General features: G+C 41.4%; 1 protein-coding gene across 2 annotated transcripts; it reads right to left on the bottom strand.

The window, feature by feature from the left end:
* Positions 1–168: 168 nt before the first annotated feature.
* si:ch211-158d24.2 (multiple epidermal growth factor-like domains protein 9) lies at positions 169–26,062 on the bottom strand. 2 transcript variants are annotated; one of them, XM_062384941.1, is made up of 6 exons: positions 25,390–26,062; positions 21,502–21,706; positions 11,934–12,073; positions 9,507–9,656; positions 3,728–3,997; positions 169–2,187 (listed from the first exon to the last, which is right to left on the bottom strand). In XM_062384941.1, exons 1-6 carry the CDS (start codon positions 25,943–25,945, stop codon positions 1,661–1,663), a joined length of 1,848 nt encoding a protein of 615 aa, XP_062240925.1. In that variant the 5' UTR covers positions 25,946–26,062; the 3' UTR covers positions 169–1,660. The 2 variants fall into 2 exon arrangements, with proteins under 2 accessions (XP_062240925.1, XP_062240926.1); XM_062384942.1 differs by having other exon boundaries at positions 169–2,163.
* Between the last annotated feature and the right edge of the window lie 989 nt (positions 26,063–27,051).

Raw genomic sequence — 27,051 nt, 5'->3', positions numbered from 1 at the left:
ATTTACGGTGGGGTAGATATCCTGTGTCTAGCAAGGAATAAGACCAATTGTTAAATATTAATCTTAAACAATTTTAAGAACTGAATATATCAAAATGTCTTCAAGTAACTCCGAAGGGAATCTTCAAAATGTAGCAGTGACCTGAAGATATGGCAGAAACAAAGAGGCAACAGTTGAACTCATTTTTATTTAAGAGTTGATGCTCTGACATTGGGGTAATATTTACATCATTTCATTCTTTGTTCCAAGTTCAGGGTGGTGGTTTTAAGTCCTGTGATTTCATGTATGGCAAAGTCCACTGACAATAAGAAATAAAAATACAAAAAGCTGTGGGCTGACAGGAGCATCACACCCTTGAGAGTGAAAGGTTTGGAGCTTGTTGAGTGACAGTGTACACACAGTATACTACCTGTACATTAATAGTGCTACTATTCACATTCATCTGTACAGTTTTCATATTTACAGTGATCACATTAGGGAAAGAGCCAGTACCTGAGGAGTTAGTTCCATAATTAGATTTACTCATTCACCATGGTAATAAGAAGCACACCCGACCAATGGTAACTAAAACAACATAGAGATTACAAGATCCACATCCGGGAATCAGTGAGATGCTTTGAAGTGCAGTGATTCTACAGAAGCTCACTATTCCAGCTGATGTAACATGACTGTACGTGAAAACAAGGACCAGTAGGAGGATTTTTTGATAATTTGCAGGCTTGTTTCACTCCTCAAAAACAGTATCGACACTACAAAACTGTTTGTTTGAGACATCAGATAATGAGTTAGAGCCCAACCTCTACTCTCGCACACACGCCCACACACACGTGATTAAGAGTAAGTTTACCCAAGCCCTGCAGTAGTACTAAATATGAGAGATTATATCTGGTGAGTGTAGTATCTTAAAAAGAAACCCTCCTCTTAGATACTTCAGGTGAGCTGGCACACTAACAAAAAGGAAGCTATGAACATAAGGTGAAGTTGTTAAAAAGCTTGTGCCAGCAGACTTCATCTTCCCATAAGACTCGCTTCAAAACACAAACTATACATGTGAACATACTGGCCAGTTCAAATCACCATCCAACAGCACATAAGATCTAACACCATGAATAAACACATCATACAAGTGCAGCATTTTTCCCCAGAATGAAACGTCAAACAATAAATAAGAACAGAATAAAATTAATTAAATAACAATCATTGTCTCAATTGAAAACCACGGTTCCAAGTGATCCAATTATAACTTAAACAGTCAAAAGTCCATTTAAACAAGTATGTGAAATGCTAGCCTCCTGTAAGTTCTCTCTTGTTTTGGGATCATCGTTTCGGCAAACAGGTGTATGCTTTGCACCTGTCTCATGAGATGCCATTTATCTAAATAATCTGCACAACAGGGCCGTCGCAGGCAAAACTCAACCAAAACACTTTTTTCTTTGGATCATCTTCACTGATCGCCCCATTCCATTATAAACCATATCAAAAAGGAAAACGTTTCATGTTTGTAATCAAATCTGCTTGATCGCAATTTGCCAAGTGTTATGAAATCTCGTAGCCGAGCAGGTAACAAGCAATCATACATGAAGGAGCTTTGTATTTGGTGCTTTCCAGCAGCTTTAATGGTCTGTAAATCTAGGTGTCCAGCTTGGGGATGGGTGGAGTGCTAAGCCTTGTAGCAATTGCCCTGTGTGGTGAGTGCTAGCTGGCCGTTGGGTGCAACCTCGTTGGCTTCGTCCTCCAGTAGTCCTGACACATCAGCATTGGGGATGCTGTCGTGGTAGCTGCTGAAGCTGATGTTGTCCTCTTTTAGTTCTATGGTCCAGAAAGGGGCATTGAGCTTGCGGTTCTGGTACTCTCGATATGTGTACACGCCTCCAACAAAGCCCAGCAGCAGCACCACTACCAGGATGATAACAGCCAGGATGATGATGTTGAACTGTGTCCAGGAGACTTCAGGCAGGGCTGCTGTAGTGTTGTCAGTGGGGCTGCTCAGGCTGGTCAGCAGGGTCTGGGTGGTGGCAGCAGTGCTCAGTGCATTGCTTGTGTTGCTGCTGAACGTGGAGGCTGGGACACCTCGAGCTATGGGGGGATTCAAGGTGGTGCTGGTTGTAGATGTGGCGGGAAAGGATGTACTCGATGTGTGGGCCTCTGTTGTGGTTGTACCTGCTGGTGTGGGAATGTTCCACGGATCTGGGGAGAGAGACGCAATGAGATCATTAGTGAATATTTTAAAAGCAACACCAGGTTGTTGATGTACAACCACTGTCACTTGTGACACCTTGTGGCAAATAGATATAACTACCTCTTACTGTGTATACACCTGATGCTTTCTTTTTTATTCCAGTTATAAGATAGTTATCGTAATAATTTCAGAGACTTTCCCCATCAAGCTTGTCCTCTGCTTTTTTCTTGTTCTAATCATTCGTTAGCACATTGTCCATCTCGACTGTGTTCAAAGCTAAAGATGTAAACACAACAGCCTACATCATATTTTAAATATAAAATAGCAGTGCACTGAAAATGTCCGCACAGTATACTAATGTTGGTAACAATACCAAAGGTAGACAGTATAATTTAGTATGTGACTTGGATTATTCAAGGCGTGTGGTAGTGGGACTAGTGAAAACACTAGAAATAATACATAGCAGTTTCATGTCTTTATGTGTGTTTCCATGCAGAAAATGTTGCTTAATACAATATATCCAGGCTTTGTTTTAGAGCCAAATGTAGAAAGACTCTATTATTTTGGATAAAAGTCAAATTTTTCTAATAGTTATTTAGTAGATGGAAGTGGTGGCAGCTGATCGTTGACTGTGATTACAACAAGGCTGCTTGATCTACAATATGCTCAATCACATATTCTACCATTAGTGGCAATAATTCCATTTCAACTGTCACTGCTGCCCCCTTTATCTCTATCAGACATTTTCTTAGGTATAAATACTTGACAGGATTTCACATTATGTTAAAAACGGTTTCATCTTGTCAATGTTGTAAATATTATAATTTTGTTGATGTGCTCAGCTATACGTGGCATTTGCTGCCGTTCTGTCCGTCCTGGGAGAGGGATCCCTCACATGTGGCTCTCTCTGAGGTTTCTACCTTCTTTTTACCCTGTTAAACCCTGTTATTTGTCATTTGTTGAGGGTTAAGGGCAGTGGAGGTCACACCTTGTTAAAGCCCTATGAGACAGATTGTGATTTGTGAATATGGGCTATACAAATAAAGTTGGATTGATTGGTTGATTGATGTCACACCTTGACTTGATGGTGTTTCTAATGAGCGACAGACACAAAAAGGAAAAAAATGTATCTCCAGGAGACAAATAGGAGCCATACATGTAGAAGACACCGACAGAGAGGTCAAAAGGGTTTGTGGTGATAAGAGCCGACACCAGTGCCTGTGAGTCCTATATAGAACTGCTTTCATGTAAATCATGTGATTACATTACATTACATACATTACATTACATTACATTACATTACATTACATGTAATGTGATCTCTACAAGAAGTTAATACATCGCTTCCTGCTTCCGCCTGCTGCACCACCTATTGCATGAATAACACAGAGGATATATTGTAATTGATAGATCAATCAATCAACATAACAGAGCCAGTGTACATGTTATAAGTTCAAATTGTGCTTTTCCTGCTGTGACTGGTCAAAGTGCCTGCTGTGAAAATTTTACTTTTCTTGTTTCTACAGTATATTGTGATTCAGTCTTTACCTGGACGGGTGCAGTTATGCGCTCGGGCGTCCCCTATTAATCCAGGCATGCAGAGCTGGCACTGGAGCCCGGTGGTGTTGTTGATGCAGCTGAGGCAGTGGCCAGTATCAGCCTGACAGAGCTCGGCGGGGCCTCGAGGATCTGCATTCCCACTGCAGTCACATTGAACGCAAGATCTGGATGCTTTGTAGAAGCCGGGGCTGCACTTGTCACACTGTGGGCCGCTGTACCGGGGAAGGCACTGGTCACACACTGGGGAGCCACTCGGATCTGCAAAAGAATAGACAAGAAACAGCTCAGCTCCTGACCATTGCTGATGATGTAGTACAAGGCTAGGCTTTTACTCTAGTCTGGGCCTTTCAAAACGACTTTGCACGACACTACCGGGACCATGACATGTATTTTTGTTTTTCTTCTGGGGATATAAGCAGTTTGATTTGCACTGAGGTCCACATAATGCAAAGACATTAATCTATACTACATTCTGCTGTATTCATGTGAAGTAAAAAACTTGCACTTCATTATCCTTCATATTTTGAAGTCTGTTCTACCTTCCAATTTGAAGCATTCAGTACTACAAAAAAAAAACACCTCCAAGGTTTTACTTTCTCCTTAAATCAAATCAAGCTGCACCAAATTTTATAGCTATAGATTAAAATCCTGGTTTTACCCCCTGATCTTGATCCGCACCAAAAAAATTATTTGTTTGTTCCTCCCTGACCAATACCACATCTTTCCACCAAGATTAAAAGAAATCTGTTCAGTTGTTTTTGTGATGGAGCTTTGGTATCCGTCCGTCCCCAGCTTGCTGGTAACTTACCACACAATAATTAATTTGAGACCGGGGTTCTCAAACTTTTGCAAGATGGGCCCCCCCAAATCTGGTTAGGGGTAATTGGGGCCCCCTGCCCCCCCAGGAAGGTATTACTAAGGAAGGAGTGAGTCTTTAAAAAGACTGTTTATAAAGCAATGAATATCTGAATGATAAGGAAACAAGAGCAATCGCACAAACTCTGCAGGGTGTCGTCTCAGTGACGGTGAGTGCTGACCATGCCTGCAGTTACTTTTATACTTGGAAGCGTACGTGCAACACTCCTCTTTTGATTGGTGGATCAGGAACAAAACAGTATTGATTTGTTTGTGTCAGTCCAGCCCCTAGCATTTCGCCACTGAAGGAGCTTTCACTAACCAGTGACAGGTTGTCGGCCGTTTTTTTAATCTTTTGTCTGTGACATTGCGCCCCCCTCTGGAGAGTGTCCCCCCCTAATGTACATTTACTGTTTACGCGCCCCCCACATTGAGAACCACTGTTTTAGAGAAACTAATTCAAACATTCAAGTGCCTTTTTTCACACAAACGGAACGGTTGAGAGTGGGCCACTAGATGGCTTCTGATGAGTGTTATCAGAGCGAGGGAGAGTTATGTTCTGGTAGTGTCCACACGGGGCAGTGTTCTCCCTATTGAACACACTGGAAACAAAACCACTGCGGGTCACAGGACAAAGGCCAGCGCATGCTAAACTATAATATCTATAATAGTTAGTGGGTAAAACACAACATGTAGATTGACGGGTTAAGGACCTCTGTATCTGTACACTGTTTATACAGACAGTAGCAAAGTTAAAGAGAACACCTGAATAGATGAGTGCAACGACTCACAGCAAAGATGCTTCAGTTGACATATCGTCTCACGGGAATGGGTCAGTGAAAATCAACATAAAAAGGGGAACCGTTATTCTATGATTAAAAATGCCTTCGCAGTCACCATATATAGTAGTAAAATTAAATTCTACCTTGTATACTATTTTCCATACTCATGGGTCAGTAAGGACCAATGAGGGACTCAATAACTGCTGATTTAAGAGTAGATGATAATCTGGTCATACATTGAGTCTGTTTTCTCTATAGAATTGATCCCAGCATCTATCATTTCATGTCTGTGGCTCAGGGGTGAGAGCGGTCATCCCCTAACCAGCAGGTCGGCGGTTCGATTCCAGTCTTCCGAATGCCAAAGTGTCCTTGGGCAAGATACTGAACCCCCCTTTCTCATAGAAAAAAGTGCTGCACATACTGTACTTTAACTATAAAGGGCTTTGAATGGTCAGCAAGATGAGAGGAAGGTATGGCCTCACTGACTACAAGTAAAAGAATAAGTGAGGGGACATAAAAAATTTCCTCAAGATGGATGAAGAAAAAAATCGTATATCCACACCAACAACAGAAGAACAAGCCTCCTCTGCAGGTCTGTGAAAAAACTGATGCCCTGCCTTTACACTCCAGTCCCCAGGACAGTACAGCCCAGGGTGTTGAATGATTTAGACACAGATAACTGCCTTCGAGTGGCCTAGATGTCAGCCTCTATCAAGTCTGGTCATGTGAGTGTGTTGTTTTCCAGCACAGAGTAGGCTGCTGCTGATAAACTTGAGTTAACCTCAGCTGGGTGTTCAAAGGCAGCCAGCCTGATGGGGGAGGGAATATGAGATGTGCAGCTCTGCTCTGCACTGGGCCAGAGGACTTGATCTGCTTGTTTACCCATCATCCTCCACTATACTATGATACATACAGAGGTCTGATAACTGCTGGTCAGGTGCAAACTGTCTGACTGACTGACCCACTGACGCATGTACACATGAAAAAGAAAATCAATAAGAGCAGAAGAGAAATTAAAATATGAATACATATATTTGATGAACTTCTGTATTTACTGAAGGATACCAATCGTCATGTACCATTGTGTAAACATGTAATCATACATGGATGATTTAATATGTGTGCCCCACATTCCAAACGGCTGAAATGCTCCATTTCTCATCTGTGTGTGTTAGTATGGACAGGCCTTATCAGTACGTTTCCAAAGCATCTATCCTCAAATGTGGAGCAATGATACCGCATTATGGCATCTTCTCATTTCCCACTGTTGTAAAATGGTTTTATGGTATATGATTTTGTATTTATATAGAGATTTTCTAGTCTTGATGACCACTCAAAGCGCTTTACAGTACAGTTTTACATTCACCCATTCACACAGTTCATCTATTCGCAGCACTTTTTTATTCTATGGGGGGCCATTCTGGGTCAGCATCTTGCCCAAGGACACTTCGGCATGCAGATAGTCAGACTGGGGATCGAACCGCCGACCTTCAGGTTGGAGGACTACCACTCTACCCCTCAGCCACAGCCGCTCTCAGGGCAACCGGTACTCAGATACTCTGCAGCTCAGTGTTCAGGCTACAACATCCTCCATGACTACACACACTATAAACGTAAGAGCAGCTCTCTACGGACAAGACCCTGAGCATGTTTCTGATGGTTGCCTCTTTGACTGAGCTCTTCGTGTGGTGTTTCTGTCCTAACAGAGAATGTGATGCTGCCCATACCCCCCAGTCTGTAACTGCCTGACTGGCGCTGGAATGGCCCAGCTGCACTCATGCTGTCCCACCACAGCTCAGCCTGGTTCCTGTCACATCCCCTCCCTTCTCGCTGCAAAACCTACACTGACGCCCCTGGCAGGTGCAATCATAACCTGACAGCCTATGCGCATCTATACATGGCTGTTGCCAAGCAGGCCGCCACCAAGGTCCAGAAATGGAATGGCAAGGTGAGATAACCTGATGAGGAATACGTGAGTAATGCATGAAAACATCAATAGGTAGTTTGCAGAAAGAGTTTAAGTATAGTTTGACATGGGTAAGCTGTAAGGATATGGCAACACTGTTGGTGAATGGTCCAGAAATGGAATGGCAAGGTGAGATAACCTGATGAGGAATACGTGAGTAATGCATGAAAACATCAATAGGTAGTTTGCAGAAAGAGTTTAAGTATAGTTTGACATGGGTAAGCTGTGTCATGGCTGATCTAAAACCACAAAAGGCTACAAGGCTACTTGCCATATTGTAATTAAGCTCTTGGAATTGGAGTTCTTGGAATCTCATTCCCTCAGTTGAAATCTCATTTTGACTCATCACCTTGTTACCACAAATAAACCAGATAAAAAAACAATCCTTTCGCCCTCTGGTGTCCTCTCATGTCTCGCAAAATTAGTCAATCAATCAACTAGTCCAGGGGTTCTCAAACTTTTGCAAGCTGGGCCCCCCCAAAGCTGATTAGGCGTAGTTGGAGTAGTTGGGGCCTCCTTAAAACATGGTGTAAATGACCACAAGAGCAGTATGGAGGCATGTTATGTTTTTTTCTGTTTTATTACATGTGAAGAGTTCATCATTGACTTCAATTGTATTGGATTCTGCTGCAATGCTGTTGCTCCAGAAGTGTTTTGTTGACTCAAACACTTCAGCTACCCCTTCGTCGGCATAATGGTGAGTAGATAATAAGTGAATTTTAATTTTTCTGTGAACTATCCCTTTAATGCAACCCAACAATTCAACTTTCTCCAGGCAGAGAAATACACGTGTTGATTTTAAGTGACCTGTGGCCTTACCAGAATCACATTGTAAACCAACCATAGACAGACATTAGCTAAAGATCAGCTTGGAGTGAAGAGGGTGTAGCAGGCTTTTTTTTCAAGATTAGTTCAGAGATATGCCTGCTCTGATGAATTCTGTTATGACATGCCATTGGCAGGCAGTAACATGAATTCAACAATCTATCCTACACAATACAGTATGGTGGCGCAGTGACTTTGGAAATATTTTCCTGACGCAAAATAATCTCCTTCAGCAGTGTTGTTGATCAGGTTTAGCCCTCCATGCTGTGTTTAGCTGATATACAATGACATTATCAGAGAGGACTGAAGCAGTTTCGGAATATGACAGTCATTGCGGTTCAACCCAGTTCTTAACCCCACAGGGACCTTTGGCTGTGTTGTGAAAGTAGGGCAGCAGCAGCCTGGAGGGGAAATAAGTGGGGTCACACAGGGAGGTCCCTGTTAAATCACAGACTGTCTGTAAAAAGAGATCCAAAGCACTCTGCATGTTTAGAAGTCTGGAAGTTTCTCATCAAAACCAAACATTATTGTGCATTAACACTGTAAACAGGCAGGAACATTTGAAGGATTTATAGGGGGAGCTGTATGTGACTTGATAGACAAAGCCATGGGTATTACAAATAACAGCAGAGTGCTGCTGTTCATGAAGTGTGCTGTGTGTGCACTGGAAGCAGACTGGGAACAGACTGTCAGTTAGACGATATCAGTGAACGGCAGGCTGAATAACTCACCACAGAATCAGTGAGGCAGATTCCACAACTAAATGACTTCAAGGTTACATTTTGGATTAATATGATAATAACTGGTGGCTGGGGTAGGTTGAAGAGACGATGTCCGGCATTAATTAATTAAGACTCAACTATCTGTATCATCATTGACCATAACCCTTGTACACATTCATATACCACACTGATTAACTTTAAATGGACCAGTAGTGGTAGTGGAACCTGTGACAGGACAGATATACCCAAAGTCAAGCAAGACACTATCGCTGCATCAAAACTTCTTAAGGAGCTTGACCAAATCAACATTCAAATGTAGTGACACTTTGCACTGAATCTTTGGAATTACCTTGGAGAACAGGTCAACAGCAGGAGACAAGATGTCTTGTTGACATATCTGCAGCTCAATCTGACAGTATTAAATATCATCTTAGACATCGATCCAACAAATGTCTTTTTTCAACAATGAGACAAAACCCACCCTTGAAACCACGCTGTAACACTGATTTCATGGTGAGTATTAGGTCACAGAGGCCAAACCTGCTGAATCACTGCAGCTAATCCAGGACAAGGAACAAATCTCAGTGGCTAATTTGTGGCTGTGAGAAGTAATTTACCAGTGTGACATGTGCCAGTGGAGGTGGAGTTGGAGCAGGGACACGGTGCACAGCCTTCTGTCAGGGCGGCTCCAGGGCTGCGGTAGAAAGCAGGCTTACACTCCTCACAGTTGGATCCCTGGGTGTTTGCTTCGCAGTTCAAACACACTCCTGGAGGACAGAACAAAGGTGGCATGATTAGGTTACTTCCTTGATTCACTTCCTTTCTTCAACACAGTGGATCTGTTGGGGATACGATGAAGTCATGCCTTCTTGAACTTACATAAATGAATCAATAAACAAAAAAAAAAGGTTTTCCATTTAATTCATATAAACATGCCCATCTAGAGAATAAAAAACTTGCTATGTTGTTCATCATGTTGTCCATTATAATGGTGGAATAACTATTTAGAAATGCAGCTTAAATTGCTGTTTAAAATTTATATTAATCATAATTAATCATTGACTGATGTTCAATATGATTTTTTCTTTAATGAATATAAACTAATGGATTTGAACTCTTGCAATGCTAATTTGACTTACATAGAAAAGTAATTCATTCATTGCTATTATTATAAATATTTATGAAGGTACTGCCACTGCCATGCTGTTTGTAGTTGAGTCGCTGTATGTGTAGAAGTTGTTGTCCCTCCATGATCATAGAGGATGGAGGTTACATAGACATGACTAAACCTGTCTGAAGGCTGCCTCACGTGGCACAGTGGTTTCAGTTATGAGGTAACTCATGCTCCTCTTCCAACTATTAACCTACAACTGTGCCAACAGAGGGGCTCCTTATGTAAGTGGAATAAGCTGCTGTAAACAGATGACAGGTCCAATGTTTGACTAAAGAGGAGGTTCACTTTGGAGAAGAGTACCAGTTGCTGATAAATTAAGGGTTTCCTGAGTTAAATTAGAATCATTAAAGGTTCACGGTTGAAGTTTGGTTGAGTTACGTCATCTAGGTTTCAAGAGCTCCGAAGCTCTGTTAGATTACAGAACTTGTGATCTGGTGAAGAAAGTTCTTGATGAACTGATCATCTCTGAATACTTTTACTCAATATTTAAAAATGATTTAAGTTGAAAGAACTGAGTCAGTGCATAGACAATCTGTCTCAGTCGTGCTGGAAATGGTGAGTCCCTGTCATGTTTGCCTGTGGTCCACAGTGTTTGGGTTACAGTACAATTTGAATTTGCACAATGTGTTGTGTAAGCTGCCCTGTGGAGAGGCCAGGGTCAGTGTTTAAAGGGAGCTGTCAAAACCTGAACTATGTTAATCCACAGCATGAGAACACTGGGCTCCATCTGCTCCTTATAATGGCAAGACATATGGCTTTAAAACAACCCCCCTTCCACTATCACCACTCTGTCCCCTCCATCTATCCTCCTTCCCTGTTACTAGCTTGAGGTTTTAAGTCTTTGAGCCTGGCTGCTGGGAGGCGAGCTGCAATCCTCCTTGTGAACAAGGACACAGAGGAGGATAAATCCACCTTAAATCATACGCAAATTCGAACAGACACTGGATTTGAGGAGTTTTACCCTTCTAACATTATGTAACAGTTGCTTCTGACCTAGCAGAGTCCTTGCAACCTGTTTATGTAAATATTTACTGAAGTCATATTCTCTATTCAATCACAGCAATCGTCGTGTTAACCAAGTGCTGGCTCTCTTTCTCTCTCAGTCACGCACGTCAAGAAATCTCATTACACCATAAAAAAAAAAGAAAAATTACATTTTGACCGTCCATAGCAGGAGAGCAGAAGTAGGCATAACACTGCTTGAGCTCTAGGATAAGGATCACTGGCCAATCAGAGTTATCCAGCATTGACAGCCTGACCCAAGGTAGGTGGGGCTCAAGGACACGCTTACAGGTGGACATGTGGAGATGGAGATCAAACCAGCAAGTCTGACTCACCATCCAAATGACTACTCCTGCTCAAAGGCAACTTTGTCAGGAGAGGGTTTACATACAACAGTAAAGGTACATTTTGTACAGTGTGGATGAAGTACTTCAACAACAACACAATGTTAAAAAACTCTTATTAAACTAAAACTAACGAGGTATTAGGAGCAAAATCTATTTTAGGTATCAATGTAAAACTACTCATTATGTAGAATTGCTCTTTGTAGTGTTATATTGATTTATGCTTCACATTATTGGAAGATATTAATCCAGTAACATATCAGAAAATATATACAAGTTCGCAGAGGGTCATGATGGTAAAAGTAAAAAGAAAAAGTAAAATATTAGTACAATGTTTCACTCTGCACATGAGGATAGGGGAATGAATTGAGAGCTCAAGTAAGTTAACTACAAATAACTTTATAGTATTTGTTAAATGTAGTACTTTCCACTTCTGATTATGGGAGTGGTCTCATAGAGGGAAAAACTAACAATCTATAAAGTAAGAAAACACAACCTGTTAGAAATATTGTTTATAGACTCACCGGACTGTGGATGGCAGTAGCTGGTGTGGTTTTGACACTGGCAGGGTCGGCAGCCAGTACTGCTGAAGTGGAAGAAACCCGGGTGACACTCATCACACTTGGGTCCGTACACTCCGGTCTTGCACACACATATTCCTGAGCTGTAAGGGGCAGAACATGCAACAAAAGATCAAGCCGAAGAAAAGGTTTGTATTTTGGACTGCAGATAGGACATATTATTTCACTACTGACTGCAATCCTAATGGGTCACTTTGCATCTACGTTTTAAGGATACATACAGAAGCTAAGCTTCTATTAAATCCTATAAGGTAAGACCTCCTGCAAATTTCCAATTGTGCAACAGGGCTGACATTTCCATCTATGTATGTGATGAGTGACTAGAAAACTGTAGCATTAAATACCAAACCAGGTTTAAGACAAATCAGAAATTGTGTCACTTTACATAGAGAGTAGTTGATTTTTGCACAGACGTCCTCAAAAGTATATATCATAAACACAATTCTTAAAAAAATACTACATTTTATGTTTATGACTGATTCTTTATATTAAAGTTCCAAATGTCAGCCACAGAATTCAAGCATCAGCCAAGCTTTAAACAGATCTTAATATTGAAAATCAGAGCACTGAGCATAGAGGCTGTTTATTTGCTTCATTACATTACATTACATTACATTTCATTTAGCTGACGCTTTTATCCAAAGCAACTTACAATAAGTGCATTCAAACCCGAGGGTACATACCAAGGACGACAAGAATCAATAAAGTACAATTTCTTCAAAATAAAGCAAAACTACAAAGTGCTATAAGTAAGTGCCATTTAAGTGCTACTAAAGTGTTAGTAGTTTTTTTTTTTTTTTTTTTTTTTTTTTTCAAGGTAAAGTCGGAAGAGGTATGTTTTTAGCTTTCGGCGGAAGATGTGTAAACTTTCTGATGTCCGGATGTCAATGGGGAGCTCATTCCACCATTTAGGAGCCAGGACGGCAAACAGTCGTGTTTTTGATGAGTGTTTAGCTCGCAGTGAAAGAGCAACGAGCCGATTAGCCGAAGCAGAGCGGAGTGAACGGGGTGGGGTGTAACGTTTGACCATGTCCTGGATGTAGACTGGACCGGATCCGTTCACAGCATGGTACGCAAATACTATAATGTTTTGAACCGGATGCGAGCAGCCACTGGTAACCAGTGAAGGGAGCGGAGGAGTGGAGTAGTGTGAGTGAATTTAGGTTGGTTAAAAACCAGTCGAGCTGCTGCATTCTGGACGAGCTGCAAAGGTCGGATGGCAGTAGCAGGTAGACCTGCCAGGAGGGAGTTACAGTAATCTAGGCGTGAGATGACCAGAGCCTGGACCAGAACCTGCACCGCCTTCTGAATGAGAAGGGGGCGTATTCTCCTGATGTTGTACAGCATGAATCTACAGGACCGTGTTGTTGCAGTAATGTTGGCAGTAAGGGAGAGTTGGCTATCGAGTGTTACGCCCAGGTTCCTAGCCGTCTGAGTGGGGGTTAACACAGAGTTGTCAAAGTTAATAGTCAGGTTGTGGATAGGAGAGTCTTTCCCTGGAAGGAAAAGTAGTTCAGTCTTGTCAAGGTTAATCTTCAGGTGGTGTTGAGACATCCACTGAGAGATGTCGGTCAGACAGGCAGTGATTCGTGCTGCTACCTGTGTTTCTGATCGGGGAAAAGACAGGATTAGTTGGGTGTCAAACGGCATAGCTATGGTAGGAAAAGCCGTGTGAGTGAATGACAGAGCCGGGGGAGTTGGTGTACAAAGAGAAGAGGAGAGGACCAAGGACAGAACCTTGAGGGACCCCAGTAGTGAGGGGACAAGGTTCAGACACAGATCCTCTCATAGTTACCCTATAAGTGCGTTTATTGAGGTAGGAAGAGAGCAGGGAGAGAGCAGAGCCTGACACACCCAGGTCCTGAAGGGAGGAAATAAGGATCTGGTGGTTCACTGTGTCAAATGCAGCTGAGAGGTCTAGAAGGATAAGGGCCGAGGAGAGAGAGGCTGCTCTAGCAGTGTGAAGCTGCTCAGAGACAGCAAGGAGGGCAGTCTCAGTTGAGTGACCTGCCTTGAAACCCGACTGGTGAGGGTCAGGAAGATTATTGTGGTTAAGATAGGAGGAAAGTTGATTAAAGATAGCACGCTCAAGAATTTTGGAAACAAAGGGAAGGAGAGAGACAGGTCTGTAGCTATTTACTTCAGGCGGGTCGAGGGTGGGTTTCTTCAGGAGAGGATTTACTCTTGCCTCCTTCAGAGAATTAGGGCAACAGCCAGTTGACAGGGAAGTGTTGATTAGATGGGTAAGAAAAGGAAGAAGGTCAGGGGCAATAGAGCTGAGGGCAACTTAAACATCTGTTTAACAGTATGATTGCCCTCAGCTGAGCAAATGTCAGTGGCTAATGCCTTAAGGCATGTTCTGGCAAACTTAAATCCAATTACATTTTAACTCCTCAGCATTAACACACACACACACACACACACACACCCACACACACACACACACACACACACACACACACACACACACACACACACACACACACACACACACACACACACACACACACACACACACACACACACACACACACACACACACTTTGTGTATGTTATCAACGTCGTATCAGCAATCTCACCATTCTGTGGGGCTCGCTGTTAATTAGAGAGTCGCTGCATGTTCATTTATGCATGATGGAAGCAGGAGTGGCAGGGACAGGCTACATATATTCCCAAAGAAAAATCACACATGGCTCTCTAATCCCACTCACATTCAAATTAATATCCTAGAAGAAGTACCATGCTAAGTCAAGCCTGACCAGCCCTCAAACACAGACAATGGACTCACAAATATAATCTGGGGACAATAACTTCAAAAAAATTGAAGCAAATCAAGAGTGACTGGGAGCACTTTCGTTGAGCATGTGCGTGGGTTTTCATACAAACAGGGCTTTGTTGAAACAAGTGTACTTAATGCAAATGAAGCAGCCCACAGCAGTGCTCAGTGGGGCGTGGGCAATACTGATTTCATACCCATTTAAATGTGAAAGAAACGGTGTTTCTGGAAGCTGTGTATTTGATCCAGTCTGTCTGAAACATGAAGTTTGTCTGCTCTCATTTACTAAAGGCCGCTGACGAACAAGACTCAAATTTTCTTCTTTCTGCTGCAGAAACTAGACAAATCTAACTTCTTAGAGGCAAATACTGCTTGTGCAGTCCTGTATCTGTGGCTTGTGTAATGTAAAAACTATTTACTGTTTGCACTAGACAAGAGTCCCCTTCACTCACACAAACATGTTGATAAGCTATTTTTGATATAATCTTATAAAAGCACAGAATTTATGGTTTCATAATATCAATATATCAGTATGTATCCTTTCCATTTTGATATAAACTAACTACAGAATCTTTAAATAGACTGTTAATAAAAATAGGTGCTATTGTTTTGGCTGATATTGCAAATAAAAAAAAAAAGGTACTACTCCTTACATGTGTGAAAAAGGGCTAACCCTACCCTATTACCATTAACAGTCCTGCTCAATGTTCTCATGCAAGCCTTATATTAAAGAAGTGTACATACCACAGCTTTAACAGTAAACAACAACCCCGGACAACTGACAATACTCTCATGATACAGGACATAAGAGCTCTTATAAGTTAATTAACCAATTATCTCAACCGGAGTTTAATTAGCAACAATTTTGATAAGAAGTATATTATTTAAGTAGGTTTCCAAGAAAAGAGAATCAGCTGCCTTTCATTAAATTTGACAAAAATTACATTTAAATTGACTAGATCCTGATTTCGCACTGTAAAACTAAAGAGGTAATGGGCAGGAACAACAAAAATAGTCCTTTAATGCACCATCGTGGCCTGTTCCCTGCTCTGCAGTCAGAAACTAAACTGTGTCAATGCAGCACAATCTGTCATCTGTGTCTGTGAGCAGCTAAGATATAAGGCTGGTTCGCCTGTACGTATTTCGAAATGTATCATCTCATATGCAGGCCCACAGTTGGAGCAGAGTGAGGGAATATATTATCCCTCAGAGATCAGTAATCTAGTTGTTCTTAGCCCGGGGAGGAGTTTGTTATTGTTTTGCAGGGATTTCACTGAACTGTGCTGGCCCAGCCACTCCGCGTCAGATCTGCATGTCAAGTAGGTCAGTATTACACGGGTGACAAAGCTTAACCTCAATTTACGGCTGCTGTGACAAAGCTGGCCATCGTCTGTTACATGTGTCTGATTAGAACAACACTATAAATCCTGACGAGGGGAGTAATTGCACAATGTGAGTTTAAAAACCAGGAGGTGAGGTGAATGATTGGGAAGGACACAGGTTTAGATGCATTGCTGGGTATGCAGACAAATCCTGAAACGTGTGTTATCCAAGCAAGCAGCAGGACTTCTGATCTCTTCTCAACTGGCCTGGTTCATGCCAGACGCTGCAGGCCTCGACACAAGTGAAAGATAGCAACATTCAAAGGGGAAATCTCTCAGAGTTGGGGAGATACCTTGTTTTGCACCTTAACCATAGTCAAAAGTTATTACTTTTTATTATATTCATGTTAAAGGAATTAACTTCAATAACTGAAAAAAATTTAAAATAAATGAAGAAGATCTTTCTCTGTTTCATGTCTCCAGTTTTGGTAAAGGTGCAACAACACATCAGTCGACATCTTAGTTGTTGGCCACTATTTACAAAATGCTAAGTGTTCCACAATAACACAAATGTTCAATGGTAGAGAAGGCCTCAGCCTACAGTCTATTAATTTACAGAAATCCTACAGAAACTGACGTGCGGTTTTAACCCTGCAGTATACTTCTGCTTTCTGATGTCAGCATGATCCCGACTCACCTCCCTGCTTCCACTTGATCAAGGGCTTCAGTGGAAGTTGGTTATGTTGTTTTGAATTTAGTATATTCAAGCTGTAAACAAGCTCCTTGATACATTATGTTGATTTTAGCCAAAAACAACAGAAAAATTTAAGCTTTAAATCTAATAAAAAATATCTATGCCTGAAATGTAATGTTGACATTTCAGGCATAGACATTTTTCATAGACAAGGAAGAATAGAACAACTTATTGATGTAAAGGTTGATTGTAGGTTCTGCCCACATCATTGTTAAAAAAAAAAGTAAAAATCGGATGGCAGTGGTGCATTAAGGCTGTTAAGAGGATCATTGAAAAGGAAGTAATTACAGACATCATCTGGTTTAAAGAGCTGTCAACCCTACTATTGCATTAGTTGGGTTTCAGTGAAGTTAAGTGTTTAAAAATGGTCAGGTCAAGTTTAGCAACATTTATCTGACCATGTAACAGTCGCTGGTGAGTTATTCACCCAATACTAACACAATACTAGTGGCTGTTTCTTGTTTTTACTGCTGTGTTTTAGCTTGTGTTGTGGCTCTGCAGATGGCAGTGCTTATCCATTTTGATCCTGAATGAAACATATTATAAACTGCTACCTAAGAATTTTTTACAGAAAACCATTGTCCAATAGGTCGAACCCAGTGTTGGCTGCACTGCCATGAAATCTGGTCTGAATATGTTCCCTTCTCGATGAATGAAAGATAAGTAACACTGAAACTTTTCATCAAGGGACATAGATAAGGTGAAACTAACCAACACTAGGGTTATTGCAAAAACACCCATAAAACATTCCCATCAGCCTATGCTGTACTTACTTCTAGTTAGCAAATACCAGTGTGGTGCCTGTTTTAAACATGCTTGTTTGGAGTGAGCTGCTTCCTTGGCATGTGGTAACACTGCAAAGCCTCCTTCAGAAGTTTTCCTTGTCATTAGTCAGTCCTCCTCAAATAGTTCAACAAGATACTGTCACTTTTTCATTGTTTGCCTGGAAAATCATGTGGGGAGCTTTTTATTTAACTGTCATATAGTGCAAAGTGAAGTTAAACGACTTTGCATTCATCCAACTTCCTGGTTTATCTGCAATGATTTAAAGTCAGTGTTTTTCATAAAATGAAACTGTATCAGTTTCATTACTGTTCAAGTGCTTGTCAGATGGTCAAACAGCTCTTGGTCTTAATATTTGTGAGTTTATCATCCGTTCTTCATAATTTACTTTCCCAAATGGTGGCTTTACAGAATATCATGAGTGCTAGAAGAAATAAACTGACTTGGGGGAATACAGTGTCAAACAAAAATAAGTTACATGTGAATTACCAAAAGTATGTTCACGCTAAAGCTCTACATCAAAGTGCCTTTCCCTGGCAGATGAACGCTGCACTCATCCACACATATATGGAGCTCATTGAGCGAGTGAGCATAGGTTAAATCATTATCAGCAGCTCTTGTGAAATGTAAGCTAATCAACAACCTAAGTGCCTGTTTGTACTGATGGATGGCTGTGTCCCAGCTGATGTACCAATTGAGACCCAAGCTGTTAGAGAGCACAACAGATGGTTTAGAGCCTCAAGTTAAAATCCTTATACTAAGTATAATGAGGGTCATCTGGGAGGAAAGTAGGGTCTAACTGCAAGGTACTGGAAGGAAAACATTGTTCTTTGTAGCCTCTTTGAATGACAATCTACAACAGTTTGTTTAAACTTGACGAATTCTTCTTGATATTAGATGCATATACATTTTTTTTTTTTGATTCTAAGAAAGCAATGCAGTGATGTTTAAGAAACCTGAAAATAGACCCTTTATAACAGTCAGCCCTACTTGGCTGGAAATATCTTTTTGTGATGTCACTTCATCTATATTGGGATGATTTGGATTTAGCTATCCAGACAAATGCATCACCACACAGAAACGATGACTCAGCAATAAAGTGGACATGTAGCTTAAGGTTATTACCAAAGCCATACACAAATCAACTTCTTTTGATTTCACACCAAAAGATAAACTTTTAGGCATAGCTTTATATTGTACTGACTTACATAGTGCTTTCGCAGCAAAAACAAAATAATTAGGACAGAACAGAATTCTTTCTCTCATTTCCGGTTATCAATCAGATCTGTGGATATCTGGATGATATACTGCTTCCCCCTTTGCATGTCATCAATCTGTAATGGCTGCTAACGGTAATGACTTTGTGAAATCATAAAAGCGGGATATTTCAGGATGCTACAACAAAAGCTCTGGTCAGATAGTCAATAAATTTCTGAAACATGCCTTTTTGCTCTGCCTTTTGTCTGACGACACCACACCTCTTCAGTGGTAACTGTCCAAAATGTACTGCATTAACTCAATTTGAAGAAGTTCACCTCTTGCCTCTCTCTATGATGCAAGGAGCTGCTCTTTGATTGGGGCCATTTGAAATAGCAATGCTGATACTTTAGCTTTTAATAAATAACAACTGTGGAATAGATTGCTGTGGAATTTCTGAAAAACACCCACATCCTCTCTTGATGAATTGTTATCACTTCACCATTATACCATCATTATACCATATAAATGTCAGCATGTTAGCATTGTCACTAGCAGCACTCAAATACAGCCTCAGAAAGCCAGTAGCATGTCTGTAGGCTTATATTCTTGTTTTGGGATATCTAGGTGTGTCTGCAGTCTGTATGTGCAGTTTTTGAGCATATTGCATGCAAACACACAAAGAAGTGCATTAAAGTCCAAATCTAGTTTGACTGCCAATGCAGTTCCTATAACAGGAGACACTTCTAAAGCACCCAAAAGCTCCATCTCAGCTCATTACTTAATTGGAAAGATACCTAAAGCAGTAGACTGGGGGGCAGCTAATCTGTGCAACTCACAGTGATAAGCTCCTGAAGGGGGCTAGGCTAGGCTAACAGGGTTAGCAGTATTCAGGCTCAGACTGTCTGAGAGGGAATGTGTCAGGAATGTTACTGTGGGAAATCCTGAAGAAACCCTCCTGCCTTCACCTTCACCTACATCCCACTAGTCACTCGATGTAGCAGTTCAGGCTTCAATAATATGAAAGACTCATCCTGTTTCCACCGAAGGAGCACAACCATTAAGATTTAGCTTATGTAAGCCTACTGTGACGTACTTTTCAGAGCATGACAACACAAATCCCGGTGAGCAGCAGAAAGTACAGCCTCTATTTTGACCGGACTCCTAACCCACACACAGCTTTTTTTTTTATCCAAGTCACAGTTCTTGTGAATTGTGGACAAACTGCATGTAAGGTCTGCTGTGTGTTTTTTGGCTTTGAATTTGAGGAGTAAGCACTGAACATGTTGCTGCCTTCAAGGTGGCCTGTAGGATGATGGTTTGGCTAACTAGGTGGATCAATGATTCTGCAGGGCTATGGACATTCGATAACATAATGCCTAAGAAAAGCTGAGGCCAAGACCATCTCGTGCCAGATAACAAACACTGATTCACAACAGACATTGTGTTTCGGCATGCCAGAGTACTTGTGTTGCTAAAGGTTGTACCTCTTTAGAAAACTGCAACCAGTTTGATGTATCGCACATCTTCCAGAGGCCATATCTGGATATCTGCATATCCCAAAATAAAATAAATAAAAAGATAGTTCCGAATTCTCTCCCCCTCTGCCGATAAAGGATACTGTATTGACCTGAATATAAGACATTTTCTTTATCTATAAATTTGTTTTGAAAAGTGGAGATCATTTTATATTTAAGGACAAGACAGTAATGTGGTCATTATTTAAATATTAATTTTGAATGGAGAGCGTATTAGAGAAATGCAATCTTCAACAATGTCGAGCAGTACGTTATTTTTCATATAGCGTTTCATGTTGTTAGGCTAGTGAGTGTGTATGTTAGAGTCCATCTTTCAGGTTGAAAAACTAAACAGATTTTGGTGTTTCTTGGGTAAACAGCGTTGCAACCAAATACAATACAATTGAAGTAACTGGTTACCACTTCTTCAATAAAAAAAAAAAAGAACGGAAAAAAACTCAAAACGCCTCCATACTGCTCCTGCCATCATCCAAGTGTACGTTAGCCACAATGTTCATATTCTACTTAGCACTGGGTCATTTACGACATATCCCTTAATGTCCGCTGTTTTCCTCCGCCTGGAGTATTGCGAGACGAGATCCGCGAGTGGAGTCAAATGCTTCACCCACCCCTCCATCAGCATAGTGGTGAGTAGATATTTCAGTGAATTTTAATTTTTGTGTGAACTATCCCTCTAAGGACCACTAGGATGTTTCTACACACAAAATAAAGTATGGCTCTGGAGAGGGCCTTTTTTATTTTATGTTACCTGAAGGCCACTGTAGGTTCTCTAACAGCATGGAAAGGAATTGGTGATGGTAGGATTAATCAGTTAGTGTCAATCTGCACCATTACCACCAGACGCCACTAAATCCTGCAAACCTTTGAACATCTGAAAAGCTGATGAGAGCTGATAGAAAGTGCAAAATCCAAAGTGATATAAAAATGCAGAGTTGTGGATTTTTAACCTTTGGATATACTATTGTAGTAAACTAGTAAAGAAGTTGACATTAACTAAATACTAATTTCTTACAGTAAAGAAATTAAGTAATGTCTCTTGTCAATCATGTTGATAAAACAAAAAAACACCTCCAACACGGCTACCACAGCAGTTTACTTCAATCTAAAGTTCTTCAAGAGGAATCAGGGGAAGCAGCCTTACCTGTCACAGAGGTGGTTGACTGCACCAAAGGAGTCGCAGGCGCAGGGCAGGCAGCCGCTGGTGCCATTGGTGAAGTAGCCCTCCTCGCAGTCCTCACACTGAAGACCAGTGTATCCCGACAGACACGAACACTGACCGGTCCCCAGGTCACACTCATACGAATCCAAAATCCCCTCCGCACCACTGCTGCAGTTGCAAAGGCCCTCTGAGAGAATGGACGGGGTTGTCCCCATGAAAAGGATGAAAAGGAAGGGAGAGAGACCGTAAGTACACTGTGACATGTACTGGCAGTGATATAAACTAAGGATTTGGGCATTGTGATGTTTAATTTTAATGTTACTTCCACCCATTGTTTTATTTGTCTGTGTGTGTGTGTGTGTGTGTGTGTATTAATTTATTTGTCAGTAGAATTTGCTAAAAATCTACTGGACGGATTTCTACAAAACTTGGTGGAAAGGTGGAACCCATTATAGTTTGGCGTGGATACAGACAACGGATATTTTTTTCACTTTCTAAAACATTTAGAATCATTACTTTCTTTAAAATCACACTTGTTGCCCTTTTTTTATCACTTCACCAATGAACCACATTACAATGAAGGATCTTGATCAATATAATCAGGCATATTTAGGGGACTGATGTCTATGTGTGTGTGCATTTAGGGTGGTTTTATTAAAAAAAATGACTCTTTGGGCTCAAAGGAGGTATCTAGTATGAAAAAAATATGCTATGCTGACACTTTTGGTATCTCAATAAATATCATTGTTAATTTAATACATTTGGGCTTCAGACTTTTGGTCAAACAAAATAAAATGATATAACCAGGGACTGTCAATTGTGTAGAACAGGGTTAACTAAATATTGATCAAAATGTTTATGAGATAAATTGATAATGAAAATAATTGCAAATATTAAGCTTCTAGGAAATAAACTATTACAGTGTCTTTGACATAAGCAAAGCTTGTTATTTCAATAACTTCCATTAACTTAAATTTAAACATTTATTGTATAAAGTCCAAAAGACTTGTTTCATGCGGATCTGTTTTGATTCCATTGCCTTAAAATCTGCAGTTATCATTAATGGTTGGTCCTTGTTTATGTCCAACAAAATACCTTTCCCTCATATAATAGATTGCACTTGAACATGCAGCTGAACAATGTAGTGACGAGCCTCAGTATCATAGTTATGCTGCAGTGGTGTAGTTACGTACCTCATATAACAAATATTGAAATTGCCCGGAAAGTCATATACGCAGGTGTCATTATTCGGAAAATTAGCTGAAACCATCTCATCAATAGAATTGCCAAAGCTAACACACAAACAGTTAGCATATCAGGGGTTGCACTTTGTTGTACTCTCCAGGCAGGTGAGTTTCCTTTCACTTTTGCACTGTAGAAACAGTGAAACACTATATGTGGAACAGAAGAAGTCAACTTTCTGGTGCTATGCCATCAGAAAAATAAAAAATGTAGTCATTATTCGCACCGGAAAGGTGCCATCACATACTTTGAAGGGCTGCGTACAGGGAATTTCAGTTTGGATAGTGTGTTGGTGTGACCATACCAAGAAACAGTAACACTGGGAGCTTTCAGGTACAACCAGAGATCCATTATCACTAACTTAAGGCTCCCTTGTGTCCCACAGTCTTCTTTTGTCCCGCTGGGAGCTGCCCAGTGCAAATTACAAAGCAGAGGGAAAATACAAACTAAAAACACATTTCTTTTCCAGATTTCTTTCACCAACCCAGGGAGTCAGAAATACAAGTCCTCAACCTGCTGCCTCTACTGTACAGAAATAATATTGCTGATTTTCAGAAAACATGTTTGCTTTAAAAAAGAATGTGTGTGCTACAGATGAAGGATTATGGTAAAAATAAATATTACAAGAGACTTGAGGATGACCCTGTTGAGTAGCGAGTCGCAATCTATTATTCATCTGATCGCAGGTTAGGTGTGGCGACTGTTGACTGCAGGCCTGACATGTCTCCACTCTGTGCTTAGCAGACAGACAAAGAAAAACAGGCAGATAAGAGATCTAAGAGAATAACAAAAATGTTTTTCCCAATGTGGTAAGCACACACACTGAACACAGTACCTCATCTAGCAGTTAGACAAAGAAGACAGGACAAGTGAACGTAGTTAATTTATTCCTGCCTTGGCATCCCACTCTGATTTTGCTGCTCTTCCACCGTTGCTTGGACTTTTATGTAACGAAGAAAGGCCTGTAGTTATGCAAGCCTGTGGAGTATATTGTGAGACCCTTTGCCACAGTGACATCAACTGAAGAACTGTCGATCCAGATCAGGCATTAAAATGTCTGAGATCTAGCTTATCACACACACAAGGCAGGCTTTCTCTAGGTGTGGGCTAAGGGCTCTGTGGAGTGATGTATACAACTTTACAACAGGTTTGATGTAAATTGGACTGGATCTGTGTGTAGTGGGGAGAGAATGGGTGACCCTGTAGCAGAGTTCAACCCACCTCCTATCTTTGTAAATGCCGTAAAGTGGTGTGACAGCATGGCTGGTATCCAGACACTGACATTGGCAGGTTGTTTCAGAACAAGTCACGTCACAGAGCTCCACTCTTGCTAAATTCATCAGTCGCACGTCTGTGCAACTACAGGAGAAACGAGTGCAGCAGGAGCTGTGGCTGCAAAGAAACAATTACCCTTCTACTTTGGTTCAAGCGTTCAACCAAAGTCCCTTGCTTTTGATATTAGGAATTATATTGGAGATGTTCCGATAACAGGAGAACCTGACCCTTTATGAAAGTACACCTGATACTGTATCCGTTGGCAGGCCCCTGCTCTGCCAGACAATGTATATTGGTGGCGGGGCGAGGTGTAAGCCCTGGTGACGCCCATGTTGATTTGAAATGATCATGCGAGTTGTCTTTACACAAGAACAATGAGGAGTGCTGGGGAAGCTTCCAATACAGCTTTCATGTTTGATCAGGCATCAGGGAACCAATACCATTTAGTCTTTGTGATTCAAATAAACAGCAATAAATAACATTGACTGACCAGCGTAACGCGACGCCATTTTAGTTAATCTACGATACTGACACATAAACGCATAAACTGAAAGCAGGGCAGCAATTGACTATTATTTTCACCATCAATTAACCTGTTTGAGATTATGTCATCAAATCGATGCTGTGCAGGCTGGGGAACAACACCTCCACATGGATACTGGGATGGATGGGTGTGTGTGTGTGTGTGTGTGTGTGTGTAAGAGGAGGGGCTCCGTTGTCATTCATGGCTCACCCTGCCTGCCTGGCCATTTTGGTTGGATGGCCTTGTTCTGTTAATGCCATGCAAACAACAATAGGAAGGACGAAGCTGCTATTTGAGAATCTCCTTGCGATTTCTTGTTCATATGAAATATGTCTTGTCAAACACAAAAGCATCATGGTCTGTGAGGATGCTATGGCAACTGACGGATAATTTCACTTAACAACAGGATCAACATCACACCCTCTCATACACCCCCCTTCCAAGCCCTCTGCAATATGTGGCACACATCCTTCTATAATCAAAGGCCTGTGGAATATAATGTAGGACACATTACAACATCCATTCTGAACGATTTGTTCATGAATAACAATTTTATTTTTTGATGAAAAGGGGATGTGGTAATTATCTAAAGGGTTGCACCATGTAATCCGAGGCTCTGTCTATTGTTGTAATGAGGTTTATTCGGTCGCTCTCTGCGTCAAAAGCCCAGCGCGACCATCCAGCAGTCTGGATGCCTTCTTTTCACTCTCACTCAATCTATGCCAGAAAATAAAAGCATGCAGTCATGGACTTCCTTTGCCTTATGTTTATGATTGCAGGTCCGAAACTGAAAATGAAACGACTGGTAGCGGTTTCATTGAGGTACTCACCTTGACTATTCTCTATTGAGGTAACAGAGGAGCCAGTATTATCAGCAGCCCAGGCATCGTTTGCAGTGCGCTGGGAAACCATGGACACCATGGTCTGCAGCATTTTGTCTGGAGCAAAAAGTGACGTTTGTACATCGGTGGATCTTTTGCGTGCACCGCTTAATCTAAAGATCGGCGCAGTTATTTGCTCTTTATTGGCTGAAATTATTCCAGTAACGGTGGCGGTAGCTGTGGTGGCGGTCGGGTCCGTTGAAGGAGGCTGGAAGGTGGTCGCAATCTTAGATACGGGGCCGATCGTGTCGGCCGGGCCGGCAGAAACGATGGCAGGCGCCGGCGTTGGTCCGTTTTGAGAGCCAGGAGCGAACCTGCTCTCGGCTAAAGAAGGAGGCATGTCGGTGTGGAGAGTCTCCCAGGTGTCGGGGGCTGGGCCTGGCTTCCTGGAGATTGCCGCATCGTAAGGGCTGATGCGAGGTGCAGCTTCAGAAAATCCAATATATACATAGAAAATAACTATGAGAGCCGGAGCTATGTACATCATTAAGGACGTTAACCTCATAATCACTTTCAGCTCTCCATGTAAGCCCCAGTAATGGTCTCTGTCAGACCGTTCCCTGAATGGATGCGTACTCCACCATTGATGTCCCCTGGCGGGTCCGCTGCTGTTTGCTGCCCCGTGAACCATAGTCAACACTTCACCTGCTCTGCAACCTACCATCAGCCGCACGAGACTGACGTGCTCTGGAGCCAATGGGAGTCCGACCTGAATGCCGGTGGGCACTCGTTCATTCGCTACATGGAGGTCGGGGTAACGTCCCACGGAGACAATATACTGTAAATCATCAGACGCTGTCACTCCTCTGAGAATGATCAAAACACGACTGGCCCAATTCACAAACATGATAACTAAATGAGTTGTAAAGATTGTGTGCATGTATGAATTGTGCAGTGTGGCTCTAACAACACAGATATTCTCCTACGTGATAACGCTGCTGCTTGATGGAAGCTTTTATACCTGTTCTTAGCCTATGTTTATTCAACAGTGTCACTAATTCAATATTTGATATGTATATATATATATATATATATATGTATATTAAATTTGGATACCTGGAAGTCTGAAGTTTTGTCTCATCTGATCTTGACCCAACAGAGCAGACCGTACCCGACCCTATTGTGATCGCTGTTTTGTTAGTTTAACCTCAGCTCCACAGACTGAACGGTGCCTTGATATTTTTATGCCGCTACATAAGAACGCTAAACGTGTTTATCGAGGGTTTTTATGCACGTTACGTTGCGTATCGATCAGCGATGGTAACGCTTTTATTTTTCATTACCAAAAGCGTCTCTATACTTTTATTTCTGACTTGACACCACTTTGGAAACCTGGTGTCGTCTGTCGTGAGTAAGTATTGCCCTCTAGTGGTTACATTGTGTTTCAACATGTGTCTGCGTTTTTTCAGAACGATTTCCATCCGTTTTCCCCATCATCCAGTTTGATTTACAAGGAATTAAACGGTGACGTTACTCAAGATGCAGATGTGTTTTCAATTTGCCCCATAAGTGACAGAATTTTAAGTTATGCGATTGTCTAGTTTTTTTTAGATGGATCTGATTATTTCCCATGGGGCCAACCTACATCATGTTTTATTCACTGTTAATTCT

The sequence above is a fragment of the Platichthys flesus genome, chromosome 3 (assembly GCF_949316205.1).
Source record: "Platichthys flesus chromosome 3, fPlaFle2.1, whole genome shotgun sequence".
In the NCBI taxonomy this organism is placed as follows: domain Eukaryota; kingdom Metazoa; phylum Chordata; class Actinopteri; order Pleuronectiformes; family Pleuronectidae; genus Platichthys; species Platichthys flesus.
Note: the sequence above shows the minus strand (reverse complement) of the source record. Positions and strands in the feature narration are given on the sequence as shown.

Bases quoted from the DNA above. Each gene is read 5' to 3' on its own strand.
- si:ch211-158d24.2 (XM_062384941.1), bottom strand. From the start codon at position 25,945: ATGAGGTTAACGTCCTTAATGATGTACATAGCTCCGGCTCTCATAGTT. The intron at 12,074-21,501 runs GTAAGGCTGCTT...TGCCCCTTACAG, and splicing joins GTCAACCACCTCTGTGACAG to CTCAGGAATATGTGTGTGCA. The intron at 2,188-3,727 runs GTAAAGACTGAA...CTCTCTCCCCAG, and splicing joins GCATAACTGCACCCGTCCAG to ATCCGTGGAACATTCCCACA.